This window comes from Meles meles, chromosome 2 (assembly GCF_922984935.1).
Source record: "Meles meles chromosome 2, mMelMel3.1 paternal haplotype, whole genome shotgun sequence".
Classification (NCBI taxonomy): Eukaryota; Metazoa; Chordata; class Mammalia; order Carnivora; family Mustelidae; genus Meles; species Meles meles.
Genome location: NC_060067.1, coordinates 68,610,101 through 68,632,868, shown reverse-complemented (window position 1 = coordinate 68,632,868; position 22,768 = coordinate 68,610,101). Strand labels below are relative to the sequence as shown.

The 22,768-nt window shown below is 55.0% G+C and overlaps 1 protein-coding gene across 1 annotated transcript in view; it reads left to right on the top strand.

The window, feature by feature from the left end:
- The window catches only part of CFAP99 (cilia and flagella associated protein 99), a 36,663-nt gene extending 17,699 nt beyond the window's left edge, over positions 1-18,964 (top strand). The window contains 14 exon segments of the mRNA XM_045997396.1: positions 478-622; positions 1,448-1,542; positions 3,080-3,192; positions 4,306-4,483; positions 5,914-5,994; positions 6,143-6,204; positions 7,249-7,336; positions 7,507-7,595; positions 8,247-8,451; positions 15,321-15,462; positions 15,633-15,784; positions 16,625-16,830; positions 18,559-18,724; positions 18,848-18,964. Of these exon segments, the coding sequence (XP_045853352.1) occupies positions 478-622; positions 1,448-1,542; positions 3,080-3,192; positions 4,306-4,483; positions 5,914-5,994; positions 6,143-6,204; positions 7,249-7,336; positions 7,507-7,595; positions 8,247-8,451; positions 15,321-15,462; positions 15,633-15,784; positions 16,625-16,830; positions 18,559-18,724; positions 18,848-18,964 (1,839 nt within the window).
- Positions 18,965-22,768: the final 3,804 nt, after the last annotated feature.

Here is a 22,768-nt window from a genome sequence, read left to right as displayed (position 1 = left end):
TGGGGGTTACTTTTTTAACCTTTACAAGAGCTTCTTCGTCTTTCTTATTGTGGTGAGACACACTTTCAGGTAGACTTCACCGTCTTAACCATGTTAAACACAAGGTTCATCGGCATTAAGTATCTTCACCTTCGGCAGCCATCCCCACCCATCCCCAACGGAAACCTTCCCCATTAAGCCCCAGCTGCCCATCCCCGCCCCCAGCCCCCAGCATCCTGCTTTTCTGTCTTGGGAGTCTGACTTCTCCAGGGACCTCCCATTCGTGAAATCACACATTTGTCCTTTTGGGGCATTCCTTTAAATGCATCATTTCCATGTTTATTTCTGTCTTTGCCCCCTCCTTCCTGAGGTGGGAGCACCCACTGGGTGGGAGGCTCTGCCCACAGCTATGGGGGCGGTACCCTGGCTGAGCTCTTACTCTGCACACAGGGGCTCCTGGCCCTGGCCTGTGGCCCCCTCCCGCTATTTCTCTCCTAGACTCTGAGCCCCCAGAAGCAGGCATTCATTTTGGAGCTGCTGTCTGGGTGCATCGAGTACCGGAAGCTGCTGGCCGTGGTGGTGGATGCCTTCTATGTGCGGGCCGGATGGTTGTGTCCACGGGCCGACTATAGCCTCTTCCAGGGTAGGTGTCCCTGCGGGCCAGGCCTGCAGCCCTTATGACAAGGGCCCCAGACTCGCAGCAGCAGTGATGACCTGGGGAGGTTGGAGTGCACAGACCCTCCTCAGGTTCCCGTTGTTTCCACGGCACTCCTGCTTTCTGGGGTCTCCCGTGGGCCTTCAACTCATTGGGTCCTTGGGGATGCCCGTGAGTGCACAGGCCGGGGTCCACCTGGCAGACACGGACACAGACTCCGGGCCTACTGAAGAGCACAGGGCTCCTGTCCCGGGGGACAGGGCATGGGGACTGAGGGGTGCTGGGGGGCTGAGCTTGGTGGCCGGAGGTCAGGTCTGGAGCTGGCTCCTGGGCCCCACCCACACTCCCGACACTGCTGGATTCCACTGCGCATCGCTGGCCCACCTAGCTGTTGGTGTAACCAACAGTCCCGAGGACAGCCCTCACCTGGCCCAGGGAGTTTAAGTTCCAGTTGGTTCGAGGCTACTTGGTCCCTCAGAATTAACAAACAAAAATCCAAAATGATTTTACTTTTACCCGGGGGCCTTCAGGCATTTCTGAGAACTCATCAGAGGAGTTAATGTGTGTGGAAGTGGGGTGGACGCCATCACACGCTCACCAGTGTGACACGACCTCATTTTTGCAATCCAGTCATCCTGTCATTTTCCTGGGCTGCCAGGTGGAGCAGCCGCCCTGACAGTGGCGGGGCCTGGGGCCTGTGGTGCACCTGTCAGGCCCTGGCCTCTGGCTGACTCCCCCAAGATCCAGTGCTAGAGGGCGCGGGGGGAGGACCCCCTAGGGTCGGCCCCATGCTCACCAGCCCTGTCTCCTTAGTGATCTGCTACCTGGCCATGTTCCAGCTGCAGGAGCTTGGCTTTCAGCTCTTCTGTGACATCGTGAGGGCCCAGCCCGTGGACAAAATGCACAAGGTGCGATCCCTTCACCCACCCTGTGTCTCCACCTTGTTCTTTTAAGATTTTGTTTATCTGACTGAGAGAGAGAGAAAGAGCGTGCACACAAGCAGGGGGAGAAGCAGGCAGAAGGAAAAGCAGGCTCCCCGCTGAGCAGGGAGCCTGATGCAGGACTCGATCCTGGGACCCCGAGATCACAACCTGAGCCAAAGGCCAATGCCAACACACGACTCTTGTGCTGCCTGGCCCGCCCCCAGTAAATGACCTGTCCCCAAGGCCCAGCACTCACAGTGCAGTGAGCAGTGACCAGACAGAGACGTTCTATTTCCTTACCTACATAAAGCTCTCCCTGAGGACTGCAGCATGTGGCCTCCCCTTCCAGCTGGTTTTGTGGAGCCTGGCTTGAGTGGTCTGGAGTGGTCCCCTGACTAGATAAGGCCCTCCAAGCTGGAGTGTGGCTTCAGCTTGGAGGACCCCCTGACAGAGAAGCCTCCCAGCAGGGCGTGGCAATCCCTTTACCAAGGGCTAGGGCCTGAGCTTCATCTCAGCAGGGCAGATGGCTCCTCCTGGGGCCATGGCCTCCCCGTGCGATAGCCAGCCGGCTCTGCAAAAGCCTCCAGCTCCCCAAGATGGCCAGTCTCCCCTGAGAAACTGAACTGTGCTGTGCCTTCTAGAACCAGAACTGTTACACTTGAGGGCTGTGACTGGAAAGCAGCCGCTAGGAGCCTCCAGCCGCTGGAAATTCCTTCTACGGCGGGGTCCGAGCCATTCCAGGGCACACATCCTCAATCTCTTAAGGGCCAGAGTGGGCAGCTGGCTCCTGGGGCCCACCACCATCACTGCCCTGGGCGAGCAGAGGCGACTGCAGAAAACAGGGCAACTCTGTTCTTGAATTCTGGAGCCCACGGTGTGGGGGTGGGGGAGGCAGACCACTGTCTGTCTGTCCCCACCAAGAACTCTCCAGAAGTGGGGGGTGCAGGGCGCCTGGGTGGCTCAGTGGGTTAAAGCCTCTGCCTTCAGCTCAGGTCATGATCTCAGGGTCCTGGGATCAAGCCCCACTTGGAGCTCTCTGCTCAGCGGGGAGTCAGCTTCCCCCTCTCTCTCTGCCTGCCTCTCTGCCTACTTGTGATCTCTCTATCTCTGTCAAATAAATTTAAAAAATCTTTAAAAAAAAAAAGTGGGGGGGGGGGGTGGGCCGTGCAGGTCCTGGGCAGCTGGCTCAAGCACAGCGTCCCCACCAGCGGGGGTGGGCCCTGCTTGGCCGGGGCATGCTACAGGACTGGGGTTGGCTGCCCCAAATGCCCAGATACCATGTGCAGAAGCCCGTACAGTGAGGGGCAGCTCCCCAGAGCGGAGGAGAGCAGGGGTCAGACATCCGTCTCTGTTATGGGGAGAGAGGGTCTGTCCTGAGGGGCTTCCTGCCTAGGTTTCCTCTCATGGTACACCCACCCTCTGGACGCTGGCTTTCTGTGAGAGGGGACATGGGGGGGTTGGGGCCCAGGTTGGGAGGACTGGGGCCCAGGACCACCCCCAGTGGTTCCTGTTTCTCCCTCAGTTCCTCGGGTTCTTCTTCAACCCCTTAAACCTGTGCTCATGGATCAAGGATGAGTGGAGCCTCATCTATGAGACCACCCATGTGAGAAAGAACTGGATCGACCCGCTGATGAGGTGGGCCATTCTGGGGGCCTCCCTGCAGCCCACCCCACAAATCCACCCTCACTGCCTGTCCCCATGTCCCCTGACAGGCTTGGGCAGATGCTGGTTTCATAGGTGCAGGCCAGGACCCTCAGAAGGACCAGCATGGGGGGCAGGGTAAAGCTGCCCCCCATTCTTCCCTTCTGATAGGGCCTGGGGGTGGTCCACCTTGTCTTCCTGGGGCTGGAGAGACTGTTTGGGACAAGCAGACCACCTTAGGTACAGTCCAGGGGAGGCAGAAGTCCTGTGGGAAGGAAACTGGCCCTGGGGCTGTGGGGTGTCCCTGGAGCTACCCTGCCCCGGAAGAAAGGCTTCAGAGTCCTCAGTCCCAGCCAGGCTGGATTCACCATCCATCCACAGGGCTGCCAGCAGGTGCCTGGGCTGCAGGGCCTGAGAGCTACTTCTGGGTCAACCTGCTTCCAGGGTACTCCACCCCCTGCCCCCAGCCCCATGCAGCCCTGCTGTTCCTCTCAGCTGGGGAGACCCCACTCCCTGTTGGCCCTCGGACAGGACCTTCCTTCCTCTGGGGGCCGCAGTCTTCAAGCTGGGGCAGGAGCTATCCAAGGCATGATGCCTGCACTCAGGGGAGCCCCACAGGCCAGCCTGGTGGTGTGGGCAATGCCCTTCCCAAACCTTGCACCGGGACACCCCGCCCCACCCCTGGAGCCCCTTCTCCAGCTGTCACCAACAGCACAGCTCCAAGAACTTTCCAACACTCTCCAGCTTGCCCTGGCCTCGGTCCCCTGGGCCATGTGCTGGCCCAGATTATCTCCACATCCCCACTGCTGCTCCTCTTCAGATCGCTGGACCCCCGCAATGAGGATCACTCTGGCCCTGTCCCTCCAGCTCCCCATTCACTCCCTCACCAGCGTGGCTGGGGAAAACAGGGCTGCAGACCCTGCTTCCCCACCTGCTGTGTGACTCTGGGAGGGGCTGGTACAGTGCCAGCGTTGGAGCCATTATCACCCCACCCCGAGGTAGACCCCAGGTTCTTGGGGGCATCCTTTGGATCCCAAGGACCATGCCCTCGTTGACCTGCTGTGCAAGTGGCTGTAAGCGGCTACTCCTCCCACCTTTGCCTTCAAGATGGCAGCCGGAAGTCCAGGAGCTGATCCACCAGCTGGAGGAAGTGATGGCCAATCAGCTCACTCTTTCAAAGACCAAGACCAAGGTCACAGAGCCCAAGGAGTTCAACCTGACTGTCCCTCGGCCCCGCGCCATTCCAGTCCCCGAGCCAGTCCCTGTCGTGGCCAAGTCAAAACCAGTAAGTGTAGGCGTTTGCCGTGGGCACAGGCTGTGAGCCAGTGGCCAGGGGGCTCTCCCCAGGGCTGAGGGCACCCTGGTCCAGACTAAGAGTGTTTGATGACCCCTCCTGCCAACCCAGAGCCTGCCTGGTAGATTCCTGGGCTCCACATACTGAGGTCTGGTCAGGGGTGTGAAATGAGGATGGGGGACCATGGGGCTCAGGCTCCTCTGGACTGGGGACTTGCAGCCTGTTGCAGGATACCTCTCCCTCCCCGTTACATCGCACACAGTGCAGCATGAATCCCCAGATTCTCTTCTGTGCTCTCCAGGCCGCAGGCCGGCAATAATGTCTATCTGTGTGACCCCAGTCAGACGGGCCTGTCCCCGCCCCAGTGCCTTTGCACATCTGTCCCCTCTGCCTAGACCCTCATTCCCCACCCTCCTCTTCTCCTTCTCCCTATCTTGCTGACACCTCCTGCCAGTCAAGATGCTTTGTATTGCAAATAACAGGAAAAAGCTCTATCTGGATTAGACTGCAGAGAACTGCCTGCCTCTGGTTGGATCAGTGTTCTAGCCGTGCTTCTGCGGGTCCCCTTTATCTTTGGCCAAACGTCCATCATTGTAGTGAACCCTCCAGGCCATGAGAGGACATGTAGGGCCAAGAACTCCACGACCCACTCAGGTGGCATGCCTCCCTTGAGCCGATCCCCTGATCAGGGTGCGGTGGTCTCTGCCCCAAGCACCTGTGGTGACTCGGCTTCGTGGAACCAATCTGGTATCCTCACAGAGTTGAGGACTGTGTCGAGGGTAAGGGGGTGGTGCTGGGGGGCCCCAGGGTCCCAGCCCACTTCCACCACCCTTAGGTCACTGCAGCTTGTCTGCCCAGAGAAGCTTTCTCTAAACCCCTCACCTGGGTCAGGTCCCTCCAGTAGTTGGATGGTCCTTAGACACACAGGGCTGAGGGCCAGGAGTGAGGGTCTGGAGCTCAGGGCTTTCTGGGCTGTCCCGGCCCCACGCCCCACAGACACTGCCCCCTGCAGGCTGGTGAGGTTCCCTGTGACCAGACCCAATGGAGACTTCTCAGGTCCCTTCCCTTCCCTGGGCTCCAGGACACTCACTTTCCTGGGCTCTGTGACACTCTCCTGGCCTCAACTGCCCCTCCCGGCCTCCTCCCTCGTCCCCTGGCCACCCAGTCACCTGCCTGCTCCTCCATTGTCTCCTGGGCCTGGGTGCTACGCTTGGCCACCTTCCTTCTTGCTGCGGGCCTGACGTACTTCCCTTCCCTACCTCCCCTCACCAGCACCCAGGGAATCCCAGTCAGCAGCTTCCCTTCTAGCCCTGCCCCTCCTGCACCCGTAGCCAGCTGGCCATGGCCGTGGCCGGGCACCTCTACGCTCCCCTCCAGACTGTAGCCACTGACCACAGGCTCCTCTCCCGCCATCCCACCAGGTCCCCAGGAGCACCTACCAGCCACCCAAGGAGCAGCAGCTGTTGGAGATGGCCAAGAGGTTTAATCGCTGGAAGGCTGAGGTGAGGCGCCTGCCCTGAGACATGCCTTCCTAGAGCCCTCTGGGGGTGGTCTGTGCAGAGGGTTGGGGAGGGGAAGGTGGAGGGAGAGTGCCCTCGTCCCTTCTGACTGGTGGTCACTGGGGCCAGAGCCACATAGGGCTGTTTGCAGGAGCTGCTGCTGCAGGCGAATATTGAGGAGATGCGGTGTGCGGTGCCCCGGTCCCGGGGGGAGCCTCCGATGCAGGTAACCCCCAGCCCTGCACACCCTGGATCAGTCTTTACGGTGGCACGAGAACATTGCTCCCCATGCCCTGTCAGCGGCCACACGGTGAACCCCTCCTTTTGCCCCTCCAGTAGTTCACCGAGGGGCAGGCTCCCACATGGCTGGGAAAGGGCTCCCCGGGGCTGGGACTGGGACGGTGCTCCAGGGGGCTCTGCCCCACTCCTGGCTGGGACACTGGGACGGTGCTGCTCCCACCCCTCCCCCATCCCATAGCCAAGCTGAGTGCAGCCTGAGGGTGCAGGTGCAGACACCCCTCCAGACCTCGGTGGGAGCATGTCCTCGGGGCTCTCTGGGTGTCCCCAGATTTCCATACTGAGTACTTACTACTTCTATAAGAATAACAAAACTCCTGGTATGTTTGTCAATAAGGGCAAAGTAAAGGGAGCAGGACAAGGAAGCCCTGTTCTTGGTGGCTGCTAGGAGCTGGGCCTGCCCTGCCTTCCTTACCGTCCCCCCCCCAACCCCCGCGGCAGCTAAGCCACACAGAGGTGCTCTGGTCCCCATAAGCACCTGGGGCAGGCAGGGGAGTGGGGATGATAGCTGGGTTCCCAGGGGGTGCCCTTTGACCCATGGCTCTGCACACTGGGGCTGTGGGGCCCGTCCTAGGAGGCCACAGAGCAGCTGCAGCAGGTGGAGAGCAAACGTGGGGGGCCGCCAGGAAAGGTCGTGGAAGCCAGCCCTGGGGAGCAGCTGGGGGGATGTGTCCCGAGCCCTGGGGCCAAGCTCCCCTGACTGGGAACCGCTGCCCCCAGTCCTGGCAGGCCCACTCCCTTCCCTGTCCCCATCTGGGAGGTCCAACACCCTAGAGAGGCTGAAGAGGGTACTGGAGGACAGAGGTGCTGCCCTGGGGGACACACATGCCTGGGCGGGCTGGGAACACATGGTGGGCAGCTGGACTTGGAACAGAGAGGAGAGTGCTGGCCCTCCCGGGGTGCAGGGCCCATTACCTGCCCAGGTTGCGTTTAAGGGCCCATGGTGGGCACAGATGCCAGGCGCTGACTTCTCCAGGCCTCTAAGAAGAAGCTGCAGCTCCAGCTCATGCCCCAAATCATGAAGACCTCAAAGCTGACCTTCTACAAGGTGAGGGGCGCTCCTGATTTGTCCAGGTGGGCACGGGCACTGGTCCCCAGTCCCTGGACACCCACCTCCTGGCCTGTTTTGTGCCCAGGGACTTGGAGGCAAGCGCAAGTGTGGAGGGCAAGGGGGCGCTTGCTGCCCCGAGTCTCCCCTCACCATCCTCTCTCCTGCAGCCCAGTGAGGTCCCGGTCAAGCTGAACACAGCTGCCATCCTCCGAGAAGGGTCTCTGTACCAGCGGCAGGTGGAGAAAGAGCTGCAGAGGTGGGGGCGGCCACTCCTCACCCCCCTGCAGAGGAGGGGGCAGGGCAGGGCTCTTCTGGGAGAAGACGGGGCCCAGCAGCTGTGGTGCTTTGGTGGGGTCTGCAAGCCGGCCGGTGTTGGGGTCACAGCTGTATCCAAGGAAGAGAATCTGGCTCAGTGAGGGAGATGGACGGGACAGAAGGGGACTTAGCAGAAAGCTAGCCCAGCCCAAACCTCTCATGAGTCACCTCCTTCTCAGACCCCCTCCTGATGCCCCTCTCCCCCTGCAGACCACCAGCATAGCAGACCCCCTGTGCTTACCCCATGGGCTGGGCTGTGGGTGGGAGTTTGGGTGGTCACCCAGATGGATGAGAGGATAGACAAGTGGACAGAAGGATGGCTGACAAACAGATGGGGTGGCCGACAGACAGGTGGACAAGGGGAAGGTCAACAGTCCGGTGAGTAGACAAACAAGTGGCTGAAGGCTGGATGCACAGGACAGGGACAGGTGGACAGCGGACGGGTAGGTGATGTGGTGGATGCTGGGTGAAGAGCGCCCCATGCCTGTGAGTGCCACTGTCCCCAGGGGTGCCCATGGTATCCTGGCCGGTAGCCAGCACACGCTCTGAACTGGGGGGGACCCAAGCCCCACCTCTTGCCCCCTTTCCCCAGGGTGGATCAGCTTGTGGACGGGGCCGGGGACTTCTCTGAGTTCCTCGAGTGGCAGAAGAAGATGCAGGCGAAGGACCGGGAGGAGGAGTTGACTGCTGGCGAGTGCCGGCGGCTGCTGGGCAAGCTGAGCCGTGAGGAGGCCATCCTGGCCCGGCAGCACATCATGCAGGAGAACAAGCAGAAGGCTGACCAGAAGAAAGAGGAGGTGACTCAGCCTTGCCGGGGCCGCTGGGGACATGGGGCCGGCCGGCGGGCCTGTCTGACTCCCGGAAGCTGGTGGACTGTCGAGAGCCAGGGTCCTAGCTGCTCCTGGGGTTGCGCCTGCAGGCCCACCCCGGGTCATTTTCTCCCAAGCCCCATCATGCGTGTGGTTTGTCCCTCCCACCAAGGCACCACCAGGCTCTCTGAGCGCACTGTCAGGCCAGCTCTTCTGGCCCAGACACCTCCGCCACCACCAGCCGAGTCACTTGGCCCTCACATCCACACTGAAGGAAGACCTGAAGTTCTGGCAGAAACTTCTGGAAAGCCAACATGTTGCACTTTAGCATCTGGTGTCCTCTCCCGTAGGATGTCTGTGGGCATCCACGTTACCATGTCAGAAGCTGTAGACGTATCGATCTGGGGTCGTCCTCCTGCTTGGACAGGCCGCCTCAGTGGGGGCCCCCACCTGTGTTCCCCTGAAAGCCTTTTCCTTACAGATGGCCTCCAAGTGGTGTGGGCTCTGTGGCCTGACTCAGCCCCCCATCCTCAGACATGTGTCCCTGAGGACCTGCCATCACCTGAACGCCTTTCTGATAAACTTGTCTGTGTCTGTTTCTGTTAGATGTCAGGGTTTGCTTCTCCTTCCTTTTTAGTTTCCTTTCTCACAAATACGAAGTCAAAACGGTATGAACAATAGACTCAGAGACACGTCCCTTCTTTGGCACCCATTTCCACCTACTCCCTCAGCTCTTATTTCCCTTAATTTCTGGACAATGTCTTGTCATTCCTTCGAAGTGAGTGTGTTCACTTGCCCACACACACTTCTTCCCTCTTTCTTCCCTTCCACATGACATCAGTGTGGCCTCCGAGCAAGCTTCTGGGGTCAGAGGAGGGAGACCCTCAAGGTGAACTCGCGGGGATGTCGCTAAGTCAGGTAGTAACGGAACACAGGGCTGCTGTGTGGCCGTGTCCACGTTGTCCAGGCCACGCGGTCTCATCAGAGAGGCCGCATCACCTGCTGCAGGTGGTGTGCGAGGGGCTGGGCCCTCAGGACCAGTACACCGTCAGTACACTGTACTGACATCAGAGATTTGTCCCGAGCCTGTGGCTGCGACATGGCGTCTCGACGCCTGTCGTGCCTGTCATTTGTGAGGTGTGGGGCTGAGCATGTTTTCGTGTATTAACACCCATTTCTGTGACTTCTGTGAACCAGCTCTTTGTGGGTTTTGTCCATTTTCTCACAGCTTTACTGAGACGTGATTAACGAGTGAGACTCATGTGTTTAAGGTGTATGAGGGTGGTGGGGCTCGGTCGGTGAAGCGTCCGACTCTTGATTTCAGCTCAGGTCACTAACTCAGCATGGTGAGATTGAGCCCCACGTCGGGCTCTGTGGCTCAGCACGGCGTCTGCTTCAGATTTTCTCTCCCTCCCCCGACTCTCTGTCTCTCAAATAAATAGAATCTGGTTTTTTTTTTAACTGATAATTCTATTTTTAATTTTTTTTTTAAAGATTTTATTTATTTATTTGACAGACAGAGATCACAAGTAGGCAGAGAGGCAGGCAGAGAGAGAGAGAGAGGAGGAAGCAGGCTTCCTGCTAAGCAGAGAGCCTGATGTGGGACTCGATCCATGGACCCTGGGATCATGACCTGAGCCAAAGGCAGAGGCTTTAACCCACTGAGCCAGCCAGGTGCCCCTATTTTTAATTTTTTGAGGAAAAATTAAAATACTATTTTCTGTAATGGCTGCACCAATTTGTACTCCGACCGAAGGGCCCGAGGGTCCCCTTTCCTCCGCATTCTCCCTGACGCTTGCTGTCTTTTGACTGTATTACGACAGCCATCCTGACAGATGAGCATGTTCATGTTCTCTGCCCATTTTTTAGTCAGGGTATTTGGCTTTTTATGTTGTTGTTATTGAGTTATATGAGTGCCTTGTGTACTTTTGGATGTTAATCCTTTATGGGATATGCGGTTTGCAAATGCTTTCTCCCATTGCATATGTAGCCTTTTCATTTGGTTGATTGTGCTGTGCTGAAATCTTTAAGCCTGATGTAGTCCCAATAGTTCATTCTTGTTCTTACTGTCATGTGTTCTGTAGTATTCGTGTTCCATTTTTACGTCTGGATCTCGAATCCACTCGAAGATTATTCTGGTACACGGTCTGAGATCTGGATCCACTTTCATGACCAACCATTTCAGTCTTCCAATCCATGAACACACGGTGTCTCTCCATTTACTTAAATCTTTTCTTTCGTCTAGTTTTTAGTATCCAAGTCCTGTACATAATTCTGTTAGATTTGTGCTTAAGTATTTCTTTTACTTTTTTGAGAAATTTTAAGTGATATTGTACCTTTATTTCTGGTATCCGTGTATTAAAATGTAATTGACTTTTGTGAATTGATCTTATATCTTGTGACCTTGCTGACCTCCCTTATTATGTTTTTAGAACAAACAATGAATTTTGTTGTAGATTCCTTGGGATTTTCTCTGTAGACCATCATGTCATGTGTAAAGAACCGTTCATGTCTTTATTTCTGAACTGCATTTCTATTGTTTGCTCTTCTGGCTTATTGCACTGGCTAGAACTTCTAAGACTGTACCAGCTAAGAATGAGAGCATACATTTGTGTCTATTTCATGAAATTAGGGGAAATCAGTCTTTCACTGTGAATTACTGATGTTGGATATACGTTTTTGTGGATGTACTCTCCATCAAGTTGATGAAATTCCACAAATTTTTATTATGAAAAGGTGCTGAATTTAATCAAATGCTTTTCTGCATCAATGGTTATGACCATGTACCTTTCTTCTTTGGGCTGTGAAAGTAGTAGATTCATGACAAAGTGATGACTTCTTCGTCACATGATGGAGTTTAAAATATTGAACCAGCTTCTCATCTCTACCGTAAACTCCACGTGGTTATGGGATATAATTCTTTGTCCACATGCTGATTCTATTTGCCACTATTTTTATTTTGTTCCACTGTTTCTGCATATAGTTTCATGTAGGATGTTAGTCTGTAGTTTTCTTCCTTATACTGACTTTGTCCAGTCTCAGTATCAGGGTCATACCAGCTTCATAAGATGAATTTGGAGCTATTCACTCCTCTTTTATTTTCTGGGGGAGATTGTATAGAATTGGTATCAATTCTTTCACATTTTGCAAAATTCTCTGCTGAAATCATCTAAGCCTGGAGATTTGCTTTTTGAAAGCTTTCAAATTACAAATTTAATTTCCATAAAAGTTACAGAGTTCTGCAAATGATCTGCTTCATAACGGGTAAGTTGTGCTCATTTGTGTTTTTTTAAGGAATTTGCCCATTTCATTCAGCTGTCAAATTTATGCATATAGAGTTGTTTATAATATCTTATTATCATCCTTTTTTTAGTGTCTGTAGGGTCTATAGTAATATAACTTCTTTCATTCTTGATATTGGTAGGTTTGTGACTTTTTACTTTTCTTCTGCAAGTCTTGCTAGAGATTTGTCAATTTCATCAGTCTTTTCAAAGCCAGCTTTTTGTTTTATTGATTTTTCTTTATTGTTTTACTGTTTTCAGTATCATTGGGAGTACCTTATATCTGCCTCCCATTTGGCCTCCACTGTCACGTGGCAAGCATGTCAGGAGTGTCTCCATACCACCAGGCCTCTGAAGACACCACTCTTGCTACCACTGGGTGGGGTGGAAGGCAGGTTGCCATGTGGTCTCCTCTGACACTTCCAACCATTTGGCTTCCTTCCCCAGCCTGGAATGTCCAGTTACATGTATTTACATGACTAATATGTTTTATATAAATAAATTAGGCAGACTAGACAGCACTAAATGTTTGAAGAGAAAGGGATTTAATTCCTCTTGCATGGTTCATGTTGGATATGACTCTTACAGCATTAACTGTAACTTTTGCCTCAGCTGGTCAGAGGTTCCACTGCTATGGCCTGGCCCATGGGAGCCTTTCCCACCACCTGCCCTCTGCACCCCTCTGGAGGGGCTGAGTAGGTGGGTACCCCTGTCTTCCCTCACCAGCAAAGACACTGGCAGGGCCTAAGGTAGCAAATCTGGTTCAGGTAGAGACGACACTTAGTCTTGTGTGTCTTTTTTTTTTAATTAAGATTTTATTGATTTATCTGAGACAGAGAGAGCACAAGAAGGGGGACAGGCAGGGGGAGAGGGAGAAGCAGACTCCCCACTGAGCAAGGATCCCAATGAGGGGCTCGATCCCAGGACCCCGAGACAATGACCTGAGCTGAAGGCAGACACTTAACTGACCGAGTCACCCAGGTGCTCCAAATCCTGTGTGTCTTCCTCCCAAGCTCCGGCTTTGTGCTTGGTCCTATGCTGCCTACCCCCTTGTTGCAGGGAAAGCCAGGAGACACTGCTTCTTCTCCCCCCTCCCAGCTGTGTCTGTGCTATCCCCAAGATGCAGCTCAGCTGGGGGCCTGGGGACCCTGCTGGGCAGGCCTCCTCACCCACAGTTCTCTCAGTCTTTGTCCATAGTTTACTCACATGACGTAAGACCCCTCGCAGATTTCAGTAGCCTGCCTCTTTTCGTCTCCTATTTCCACACGAGCATTTTCCCACTTATTACCAAGTTTTTGAAAGCACTTTTAAAAATATGCTTTTTATTTTGGAACAGTTTTAAGAGTTACAGAAAAGTTGCCAAGATAGTGTAGGGTGTTCCCATGTCCTCCCACCCAGCTATCCTGCTGGTGACATCTTCCAACACCACACCAGGTCTCCAGGGCTGCCACAACAAAGTCCCACGTCTGGAGGGCTCAGATCACAGTTCCGGAGGCCCCAAGTCCAAAGTCAAGCAAGGTGGCAGTGGGGCCACGCTCTCTGCTAAGCTCCTCGAGGAGGATCCTTCCTTGCATCCTTGCATCCTCACCTACTTGGACATAAGATCACATTCTGAGGTTCCAGGTAGATGTGAATTGGTGGGGATGGGGACACTGGCCTAATGCACCATGGGATATTTGTCACAGCTAAGTAGCCCACACTGATACATGACTCTTCACTAAACTCCACACTTCTTTAAGATTTCAGCTCATTTCCTCCCCCACAAATGCCCTTTTCCTATCCCAGGACCCGACATTACATTTTTTTTTTAAGATTTTATTTATTTATTTGACAGACAGATCACAAGTAGTCAGAGAGGCAGGCAGAGAGAGAGAGGGAAGCAGACTCCCTGCCGAGCAGAGAGCCCGATGCAGGACTAGATCCCAGGACCCTGAGATTATGACCTGAGGCGAAGGCAGCGGCTTAACCCACTGAGCCACCCAGGCACCCCCCACATTACATTTAAAGGTCATGTCTCAGACTCTTCTTGGCTGTGACGGTTTCTAATACTTACCCTGTTTTTGATGACCTTGACAGTTTGGAGGAGAGCTGGTCAGGTATTCTGTGGATTGCCCCTTGGCGGGAATGTGTCTGATGTTCCTCTCATGGTGAGACTGGGGCGGTGGTTTTGGGAGCAAGACTGCAGGGGCGAAGTGCTCTTCTTATCACATGCTCTCGAGGGCATCTGCTTTCACCAGACTCATCACTGGGATGTTGACCTTGGTCCCCGGTCACAGTCGTGCCTGCCAGTTCTCTCCGCTGCCATCATCTCCCCCACCATTTGGTACTCCACAGAAGGGGGTCTGTAAGCAAAGCCCACACTCAGAAAGCGGTGCCTACAGAGAATTCCTCTGCGCAGAGGACTCCGCTCCTCTCACTCACTTACTTACTCATTCGATTACTTCTTTCAGTGGGGACTCATGCATAGTTGGTTTACACTTTGTGTTATCACCCAACGGGACAGTATTTGCTGCAAGCTTTGGCTTTTGGGAGCTCTTCCAGGTGAGCTCCTGTATCCCTCTGCCTGCCCTCTGTCCTTCTGCCATGTGAGCACTTCTAACTCTATGGTCTAAATTGAAAGGGTTGGTCAAGAGCAATTTTTGATGCATGCCAGCAAACTGTTTTATGGAAGGATTGCTTCATGCCCCATCTCTAAGCCTGAAGTCCAAACTGCCTGCAGGCTGACTCCATCTTACTGTGTGGCTAAAGATGACCTCCCCATTGCACAGGCAGCCGGAGCTGGGAGTTGGCTCTCTCCATGGCCGCCCTGGGCCAGTGACGGGAGGTGTAAACCCCACACTGTGTCTTGCAGTGTCTTGAGGACTAAAAACAGTGTTCTGAATTATTCACCATAGTACCAAGCCAGAAGCAATCTGAATGTCCATCCACAGTAGAATGGATGAAAGCTTTGTGATATAGTCCCCAAAACATACAGCTGCAAAAATAAGCCAGCTATAGTCCAGGAGAACACAGTGCAAGGCAAACGAATGCAGCATGGAGCCAAAGAGGCGAGAAGTCCCTGGACACACAGGAGGGTGCCAGTCATGTGCATCCAAGTGGCGAAACCGCCGCCCCCTGTCCTGTTTTTTAAGACTCTGCCCTGATGAGGCACTGTGAGAAAGAAGAGAGCGGGTGACCAACAGGACATGTCTGGGGGCTCATAGGACAGGAGCCTGAGGCTGCCCGGAGGGCTGCCATGTCCTGTGCTCCCCAGGGCTTCCAACCAATGAGAACTCACCTCTCTCACCTGGCATCCAGGGGTGGGTGGGCTTTGGGGCAAACCCAGTGGCTCTGACTTGGTTTCCCCAGGACCACTGTGGAGGAAGGGAGGAGATGAGGTGGACACTCCCCTGACCTCCAGGGGACTCCCAGGAGCTGGGGAGCTTAGATCCAGGTTCCAAGGTGACTGGAGGTCAGGGGCTGGTTCTGTTCCCGGGACCTCATGCCGCTCCTGAGGCAGGGACAGAGCGGGAGACGCAGGCCTGCTCCGGGGGGGCACCTCTGGCTCTGACCGTGCCGGGTCGGTTGTCCGAGCAGACGGCGGAGCTGCTGCAGCAGTGCGCTGAGAGGCGTCTCCAGGAGGAAAAGTCCATGAAGGAGCTGGTGGAGCAGGTGACAGAGGCGCAGAAGAACGTCAAGCTGGTGCAGATGAAGCTCCTGAAGGACCGGAGGCAGATAGGTATGGCGGGGGGCGAGATACCACAAGGCTGCGCCCAGCTCTGCACCCCCCAGCCGGCTTCCAGCCCCAAGGGAGCCGCCGTGGTTGGCGAGAGCCTTGCTGCCCTCCAGGGAAGGCTGGGGTGGGGCAACCCCCCTCCGACTCCCCTGGCACCCTGCTTGGCCCCAAAGTTCAGGAGGTGATGGAGGAGAGCCGGGAGCTGCTGCAGCGCAGCGCAGAGACAGCCAAGGAGGAGCAGAAGCGGCGCTGTGAGCTCATCTCCCAACTTCGAGCCCTGGAGACCCAGCCTGTGCGCAAGGGCAAGCTTGTGGACCTGACCCAGGTGAGGACAGGGCAGGTCCTAGCGGAGCCTCCCCATGTCCTCCTGCGCCTGGCATGGCCATGGGAGGGCATGTCCACAAGTCCCACCGAGACCAGTGGGGGTCTGGCCCTGAGCTGAAGTGCACCCGGCACTGAATGCTATGGTTGCCCTGCCTAGGGCGGGCCCAAGGGTTCATGGTCCTGTAGGCGAGACCTCTGCAACCTCTGGCGACCAGAGGTCAGGGGCAAGTTAGGCTTCACAAGATGGGCTTTCTGTTGAAGGAGGTCCCAGGACTCCCTGGCCCAGGGGGAAAGCGCAGTGTAGGGGGAGTGCAGGTGCACAAAGGCTGGAGGCGGGGAGGCTGAGAAGAGAGCACTGGGGCCCAGAAGCCTGTGTGAGAGGCACTGGGAGAGGCCAGGCTGGCATCTGGTGAGACGGGAGCAGGCCCGGAAGGGCCACGGCTGCTGGTCTGTGAACCTGGCCTGATCCTGGGACACACGGGAAGTCCAGAGGGCACTCTGCTCAGGCCCCCAGGATCTGGCTTGCGGAGACAGCAGTGAGCTTGGGGAGATGCAGTGAGCTCCGTTTGGGCCCTCCCACAATAGTGGGGTCTACAGGGCACCCAGCTGAGCTGTGCAGGCACAAGACGGGGGCCTAGGCTGGAGAGGCTGAGTGGCAGACATGTTACACAGCTGCTACTGAGCAGAGGGAAGAGGTCTCCTTGGCACAGGGGCCAGACTGATGGAACATGGGGGAGGGGCACCAGCGCCCGGGCAGGCGACCAGTCAGGGCACAGGAAACGGCTGTGCAGTCTGGGCACGGGGCTGGAACCCCGTTTCAGTTCTCCCCTTCACCCTGCAGATCCCTGGGTATGGCCTGGAAGGGGAGATGTCTGTGGTGGAGCTTCGAGAGCGGCTAGCCCTGCTCAAGGAGAGCCAGCGGCGAGAGGAGGAAGAGAAGCGAGACCAGATCATCCAGGGCAAGCGTGCGAGAAGCCAGGAACTGCAGAATAGGGTGGAGCAGATATCTCTGTGCCGCGCGGCCATGGGCAGGTCTGCGGCCCTGAGGTGGGTACCGCTGGTCCTCAGGGCAGGCAACTCTGGCAGGAACAAGGTGTGCCTGCCTCTGCCTCCCCCGCCACCCTTTCCCCCACAGGTTCTCCCTGTACAACGGGGCACCCTCCTGCAGTTTCCTTCCAGTAGCTTCTCCCACTCCTACTGTTTTATTAGATCATTTTCAGATGTACAAAAATGGTGACAAAATCGTGCAGTGAGGGCTTGGATGCAAAATGATCTCATGCAGGCCACGAGTAGGGCCTTTGTGTGTGTTCCATCTAGCTAGTTACTTACCTGTTCCTGAAGAACCATCTGGAAGTAGTTGCAGGCATCAGACACTCTTCACTCCTGAACACTTCAGAGGCCATCTTCTGAAGGAAAGACATGGTCCTATATAACACAGCACAATAATACAACTAGAAAATTCAACGAAAATTCCCATCATATAAATATCCTCTCCGTGTTCATGTTTCTCTAGTGTCTCAAGACCGTTGGCTATAGGTTTTAAAAGATTCTTTGCTATAATTGTTTTTTTCCTTTTTAAACCAAAACCTGGGTGAGATTCACACACAGCATTTGATTGTCAAGCATCTTGACTTGACTTCTGTCTTTTATTTTTTAATTTTACTTACTTATTTGACAGAGAGAGAGATCACAAGTAGACAGAGAGGCAGGCAGAGAGAGAGGGGGAAGCAGACTCCCAGCAGAGCAGAGAGCCCAATGTGGGGCTCTATCCCAGGATCCTGGGATCATGACCTGAGCCGTAGGCAGAGGCTTAACCCACTGAGCCACCCAGGCACCCCATACTTCTCTCTTTTAATGGAGAGCACATGCACACACATCCCTTTTGTTTTGGGAACACCATGGTGGCTTTTTCAGCCCCAGGAGTCTGTCCCGTGGCAGGGTGGTCAGACATGGGTTGGTGTCACACCCCCCAGGGTCAGGTGGCACTCAGCCCTGTCACAGCATAGTGTGGTTCAGGCCCTGGCACCCAGGGCTCCAGAGACGGTGTGTAACTGGGGCAGGGTGGGCAAAAGGGAGGACAGTCACAAAATCCATCACTATTGATCCTGAGCAACTGCTGCTCTGGTTACAATTTGAGGAGGTCCCATGACAACTGTGGGGCAGGGCTGGCTGGCCACTCAGCAAGTCCCCAAGGTGGCAGGCACCTGGGAGACGTCACCACTTCCAGACTCAGCCTGATGGAATCCACGTGCAGCCTGGTTGGTGTCAGGGAGACTGCAAGGATCCAAACCTACTAAGGAAGCTCCTGGAGCCTTTTTCGAGCCGCCAGACTTCAGGGCATTGATTCACCGGGACCATTTTCGTGGGCAGTCTGACTGGGGCTGGGATGTGCACTTAAGCCAAAGCCATCAGGGAGCAGTCTGTAGAATGAGACTTCTCATGAGAATGAGACTTTTGGAAGGAAAAATAGCCTAGTATGGTAGAGATTTGCAAAGCTCTGTTAGCAGGGATTGCCTCTAGGCGAGAGGGTGGCAAGGAGAGCGCAAGATTAAAGAGGGTTTTCACTTCTTTGCTCCAAATACCTCCGTAGCTAATAGACAGGTTACATTTTTAAAACGTTAAGTGCAAAGAGCTAAAAGGTAATGGTGCTAGGCACCATTAGAGGTCCTTGGAGGCACCCCAGCGGTCCTTGGAGAGACTCTCCCCCCTGCACCTGAAACACTCCCGTTAACCTCCTTTTGGGCCCCTGCTCAGCCCGCTCTGTCGCCCGCTCAGGTGGGAGGAGAAGAAAGCCAGCTCTGCGGCCCCGGGGGTGCCCTCCCAGGACCAGCGTGTGCTGGAGCTGCAGCGCAAGGTCGAGGAGAAGGTGGCGGAACGCCGCCGCAGGCAGGCAACCCTGAAGCCGGTGCCCGCGCCGCGCCCCGTGCGCACTAAGGCATGGGTGAGCTCTTGGAGCGCGCGGGGCGGCTGGGCGCACAGCGATGGCGGGGAGGTCGTGGACCCGGCGCAGGGGCGGTGGGGGCGACCCCGGCCCGTGCCGACCTCTCCCGGGGCTCGTCCGCAGGCGCACCTGGAGGAGCAGCACTGGCGGGATCTGCAGCAAAGCCGCGAGCGCCGGGTGCGAGCGCTGCAGCTGAGCACCTCGGCTGCCGGGCACCGGCGCCGCCTGGAGGCCACCTGAGCGGGGCGGGCGACCCCAGACCCCGCGCAGCCCGCCCAGCCCACCCAGCAGAGCGTGCGGAATGCGCAGTGCGCCTCTTCCCCGACCGCGCGCCCCGCTGCACGCCCCCCGCCGCCCCGGTGTTCCCCACCCTGAACAGGGCTGCTGGACAAGATGCAAGGCGCCCAGTTACTGCGTGGGACAAACGCGCTAAATAAAAGTATCCGCTTTTATCTGCAATTCGAATTTATCTGGGTGTCCTGTACTTTATGTGCTAAATCTGACAACCCTGACCTAGGGCCTCGCCCTTCCCTGGGGCACAGCCCAAAGCATTAGCCATGTCCCTCTTCAGAGCTTCCAGAGCCACCTCTGCACGTGAAAACTTGGGAGTCCCCAGTCTCTGCCCAGAGTCTGGTGGCTTACCCCGTGTGGTTGTGCACGTGAGTTTGATTGAAATGGCCGGGTGCTTAAGCTACTGGGAAAGGCCTATCTCAGGATTTACCTCCAGCAAACGTCACTGCAGCCATGGTGGGGAGGGGGCCAAGGGGATGCAGGAAATGTCCCCTACCCCCATTCTGCTGATGAGGCCAGTAGTCCTCAAAGAGGTAAAGTAACGAGCCCCAAAAGCCTTGACCCAAAGCTAAGTCTGCTTGACTTTAGAGCCCCACCCAGCCTTCTTCAGCAACACCAAAGGAGCATGACTGGAGCCAGTAGGCATGAGCTCAGACCGGGACATATTCATAATTTTGGTTCCTCCGGATCCAGCGCCAGGCTGGAAAGAGCATGACCTTGAGGATAGGCTGGCTGAGCAAAAGCCTGCTGTGGAGATGCAGAATCATGAATAAAACACGAGGTGCTGCAGCTCCAGGAAGGACAGAGTCTGGGCACGGACCCAGGGGGAAGGGCTGGAAACAGCCGGGTAGTTAGATGTCCAGGAGAGATATGCCCCCAAACTTGACATCCTCCTTGGCTCTGTTGGGGGAGATGACACCTCAAAGAGGGAGGCTGGACCCCAGGGCACATTCTGACCAGGAAGATGGGCCTCTTAGAGTAAAACAACAGACTGAACACCAGTGTTCTTTCCCAGTATTTTGAGCAGTGTCAGAAACACAGGACTTTTCAGGTTGATAGAGAAATTTCCCACCTCCTTGTAGAAAGAGCCGGGGGCTTGAATTTTCTTTCATTTAATCAATTTCATTATTCATTTAAGGAAACAAATGTGACATTTCTTTTTTTTTTTTTTTTAATATTTTATTTATTTATTTGACAGAGAGAGATCACAAGTAGGCAGAGAGGCAGGCAGAGAGAGAGAGAGAGAGGGAAGCAGGCTCCCTGCCGAGCAGAAAGCCCGATGCGGGGCTCGATCCCAGGACCCTGAGATCATGACCTGAGCCGAAGGCAGCGGCTTAACCCACTGAGCCACCCAGGCGCCCCCAAATGTGACATTTCTTACATGTGTTATGTGAGATGGAAATCCATTCCACTTGATTTCAAGGAAATACACGGATGATGACCTGTCCAGAGTCCCTCGGGAGCTCTTCGAGTTTCAAAGGATGCATATTAACTCCCATGGCTGGCAGTCCAAAGATGGGGTGGGCTTCAGGACAAGCCTGACGTAGGAGCTCGGTCTTCAAGCCAGTAGCAGTTCCAGCCTCACAACATCGAGGAAGAGTCATCTCTCCCTGGTGGCTCTCTTAGAAGGGCTCTCTGTCCTCAAGGCATTGTGTGAACATCTGCTCCAGTCTCACTGGCCTGAAATGAACAAGCCCTGTGGAGCCAGTTCCTCCAGTGGGAGAGGTCTATATGGGTTCCCAAAGCAAGCACTGTGGATGGAGGAGGGGAGACTAACCCTTCATCTCTCAGGCTGGCTTCTGGAGCAGAGGGGGGAGGTGCTAGCCCCACGGATTTGTGGCGCTGTAGGCAATGATGCTGGTTGGCGGTGCACACTGATGTCCACAACTGCCCTCGTGGGCTGGGCAGCTACTCAGAGCTTGTACCATACCAGCCTGAGGGGGAACAGGCCTTGTGTTCTAGATTGACAGCAAAATGTCTCCACTATCCAGGTCCCCTGCCCTGTGACCTCTCATTAAGAGGCAGTCTGTTTCCCTCAGTCCTTGAATCTGGACTGGCTTACGGGGCCAGCAGGGTGTAGAAGTGGCTGTGTGCCAGTTTTGAGGCTGGGCCTCATGTGGCCTTGGAGCTCCCTCTTGTTCTCTTGGAACAAGCCCCAGGGTGAGCATGTCCAGGGTGGCCTGCTGGGAGGAGACACTATATGAGGTCAGCCAGTTGTCCCAGCAGAAGCCATCCTCACCCATACTATAAACCAGCAGAACCTAACACGTGAGGCCAGCCAGACACAGAACCTCCCTGTGCCCCACTAACTTGTAGATTCTTAACAATAAATGCCTCTTTGTTCAAAGCACTGAAGCACTGAGCTTTGAGGTTTGTTCAGAAGTGGCTAACTGGCCTTCATTTACCAAGGCTTCCCCCCTACCTGCAAGAAGCTTTTAAAAAAAGGTTTTATTTATCTTGGGGGAGGGGGGACGTGCCTGGAAACAGACCTGGGGCTTGATCCCATGACACTGAGATCATTACCTGAGCTAAAACCAAGAGTCAGGCACTTAACCGACTGAACCACCCAGGTGCCCCCTTCATGAACCCTTTGAGAGAGTCCAGCTGCCTCTGGAAAGAGGGCCAGCCAAGAAAAGCCAGGTCCAGCTGAGGTGGAGAAAGCTCTCTCTAGACCACCCAGGAAACTGACATTCTGCTTCAGTGTATTTTCTGTGTAAGTGCAGCCAGAAAACCCTCACTGACTGTACCTGAAACTCACTTGGATAGAGGTTCTTTGCAAATAATTAAAAAACAGACTCTCCGACCTCATCCACAGATTCAGGTTCTGGTGTGATGCCCAGGAATCTACATCAGCTGTGTGGCACTTGGAAGCAAAAAGGTTCCAGTCTTTTCTCTGAGCTGGAAACATTCGGGGTCAAAGGCATCATCGTGAGGGAGCCAGGAATGTTCACACCCCAAGTTTAGTGTCAAATGAAGTTCAGAAAGAACTTGAAGGTCACAACCCTGGGATCATGACCTGAGCTGAAATCAAGGGTTGGACACTCAACTGACTGAGCCACCCAGGCGCCCCTCAACATCACATGTTTAATGTGATTAAAGTTACAAATAGAGGGGCACCTGGGTGGCTTGGTCTGTTAAGTGGGTGCTTTCAGCTCATGTCATGATCCCAGGGTTCTGGGATGGAGACATGCCTCAAGCTTCCCACTCAGTATGGAGCCTGCTTCTCCCTCTGCCCATCCCCCTGCTAATGCTTGTGCGCAAGCTCTCTCTCTCTGAAATAAATACAACTTAAAAAAATAGGGGCGCCTGGGTGGCTCAGTGGGTTAAAGCCTCTGCCTTCAGCTCAGGTCATGATCCCAGGGTCCTGGGATCGAGCCCCACATCGGGCTCTCTGCTCCGCAGGGAGCCTGCTTCCTCCTCTCTCTCTGCCTGCCTCTCTGCCTACTTGTGATTTCTCTCTGTCAAATAAATAAAAAATATATTAAAAAAAATAAAGTTACAAATAGAAAACCCTAGCTTTTCTTTAGGTTGCAAAATTCAAGTTATTAATCTTTTTAAAATCTTTAACTATCATTTTGATTAGTTGTGTATGGCTCCATTTACAAGCTGAAACCCCCTTTAACATTTTTTTTGAGATTTATTTTAGAGAGAAAGGGAGGGAGGGAAGGAGGGAGGAAGTGTGCAAACATGATGGGAGGCCCATGGGGCACAGAGGGACAGAATCTCAAGCAGACTCCCTGCTGGGTACAGAGC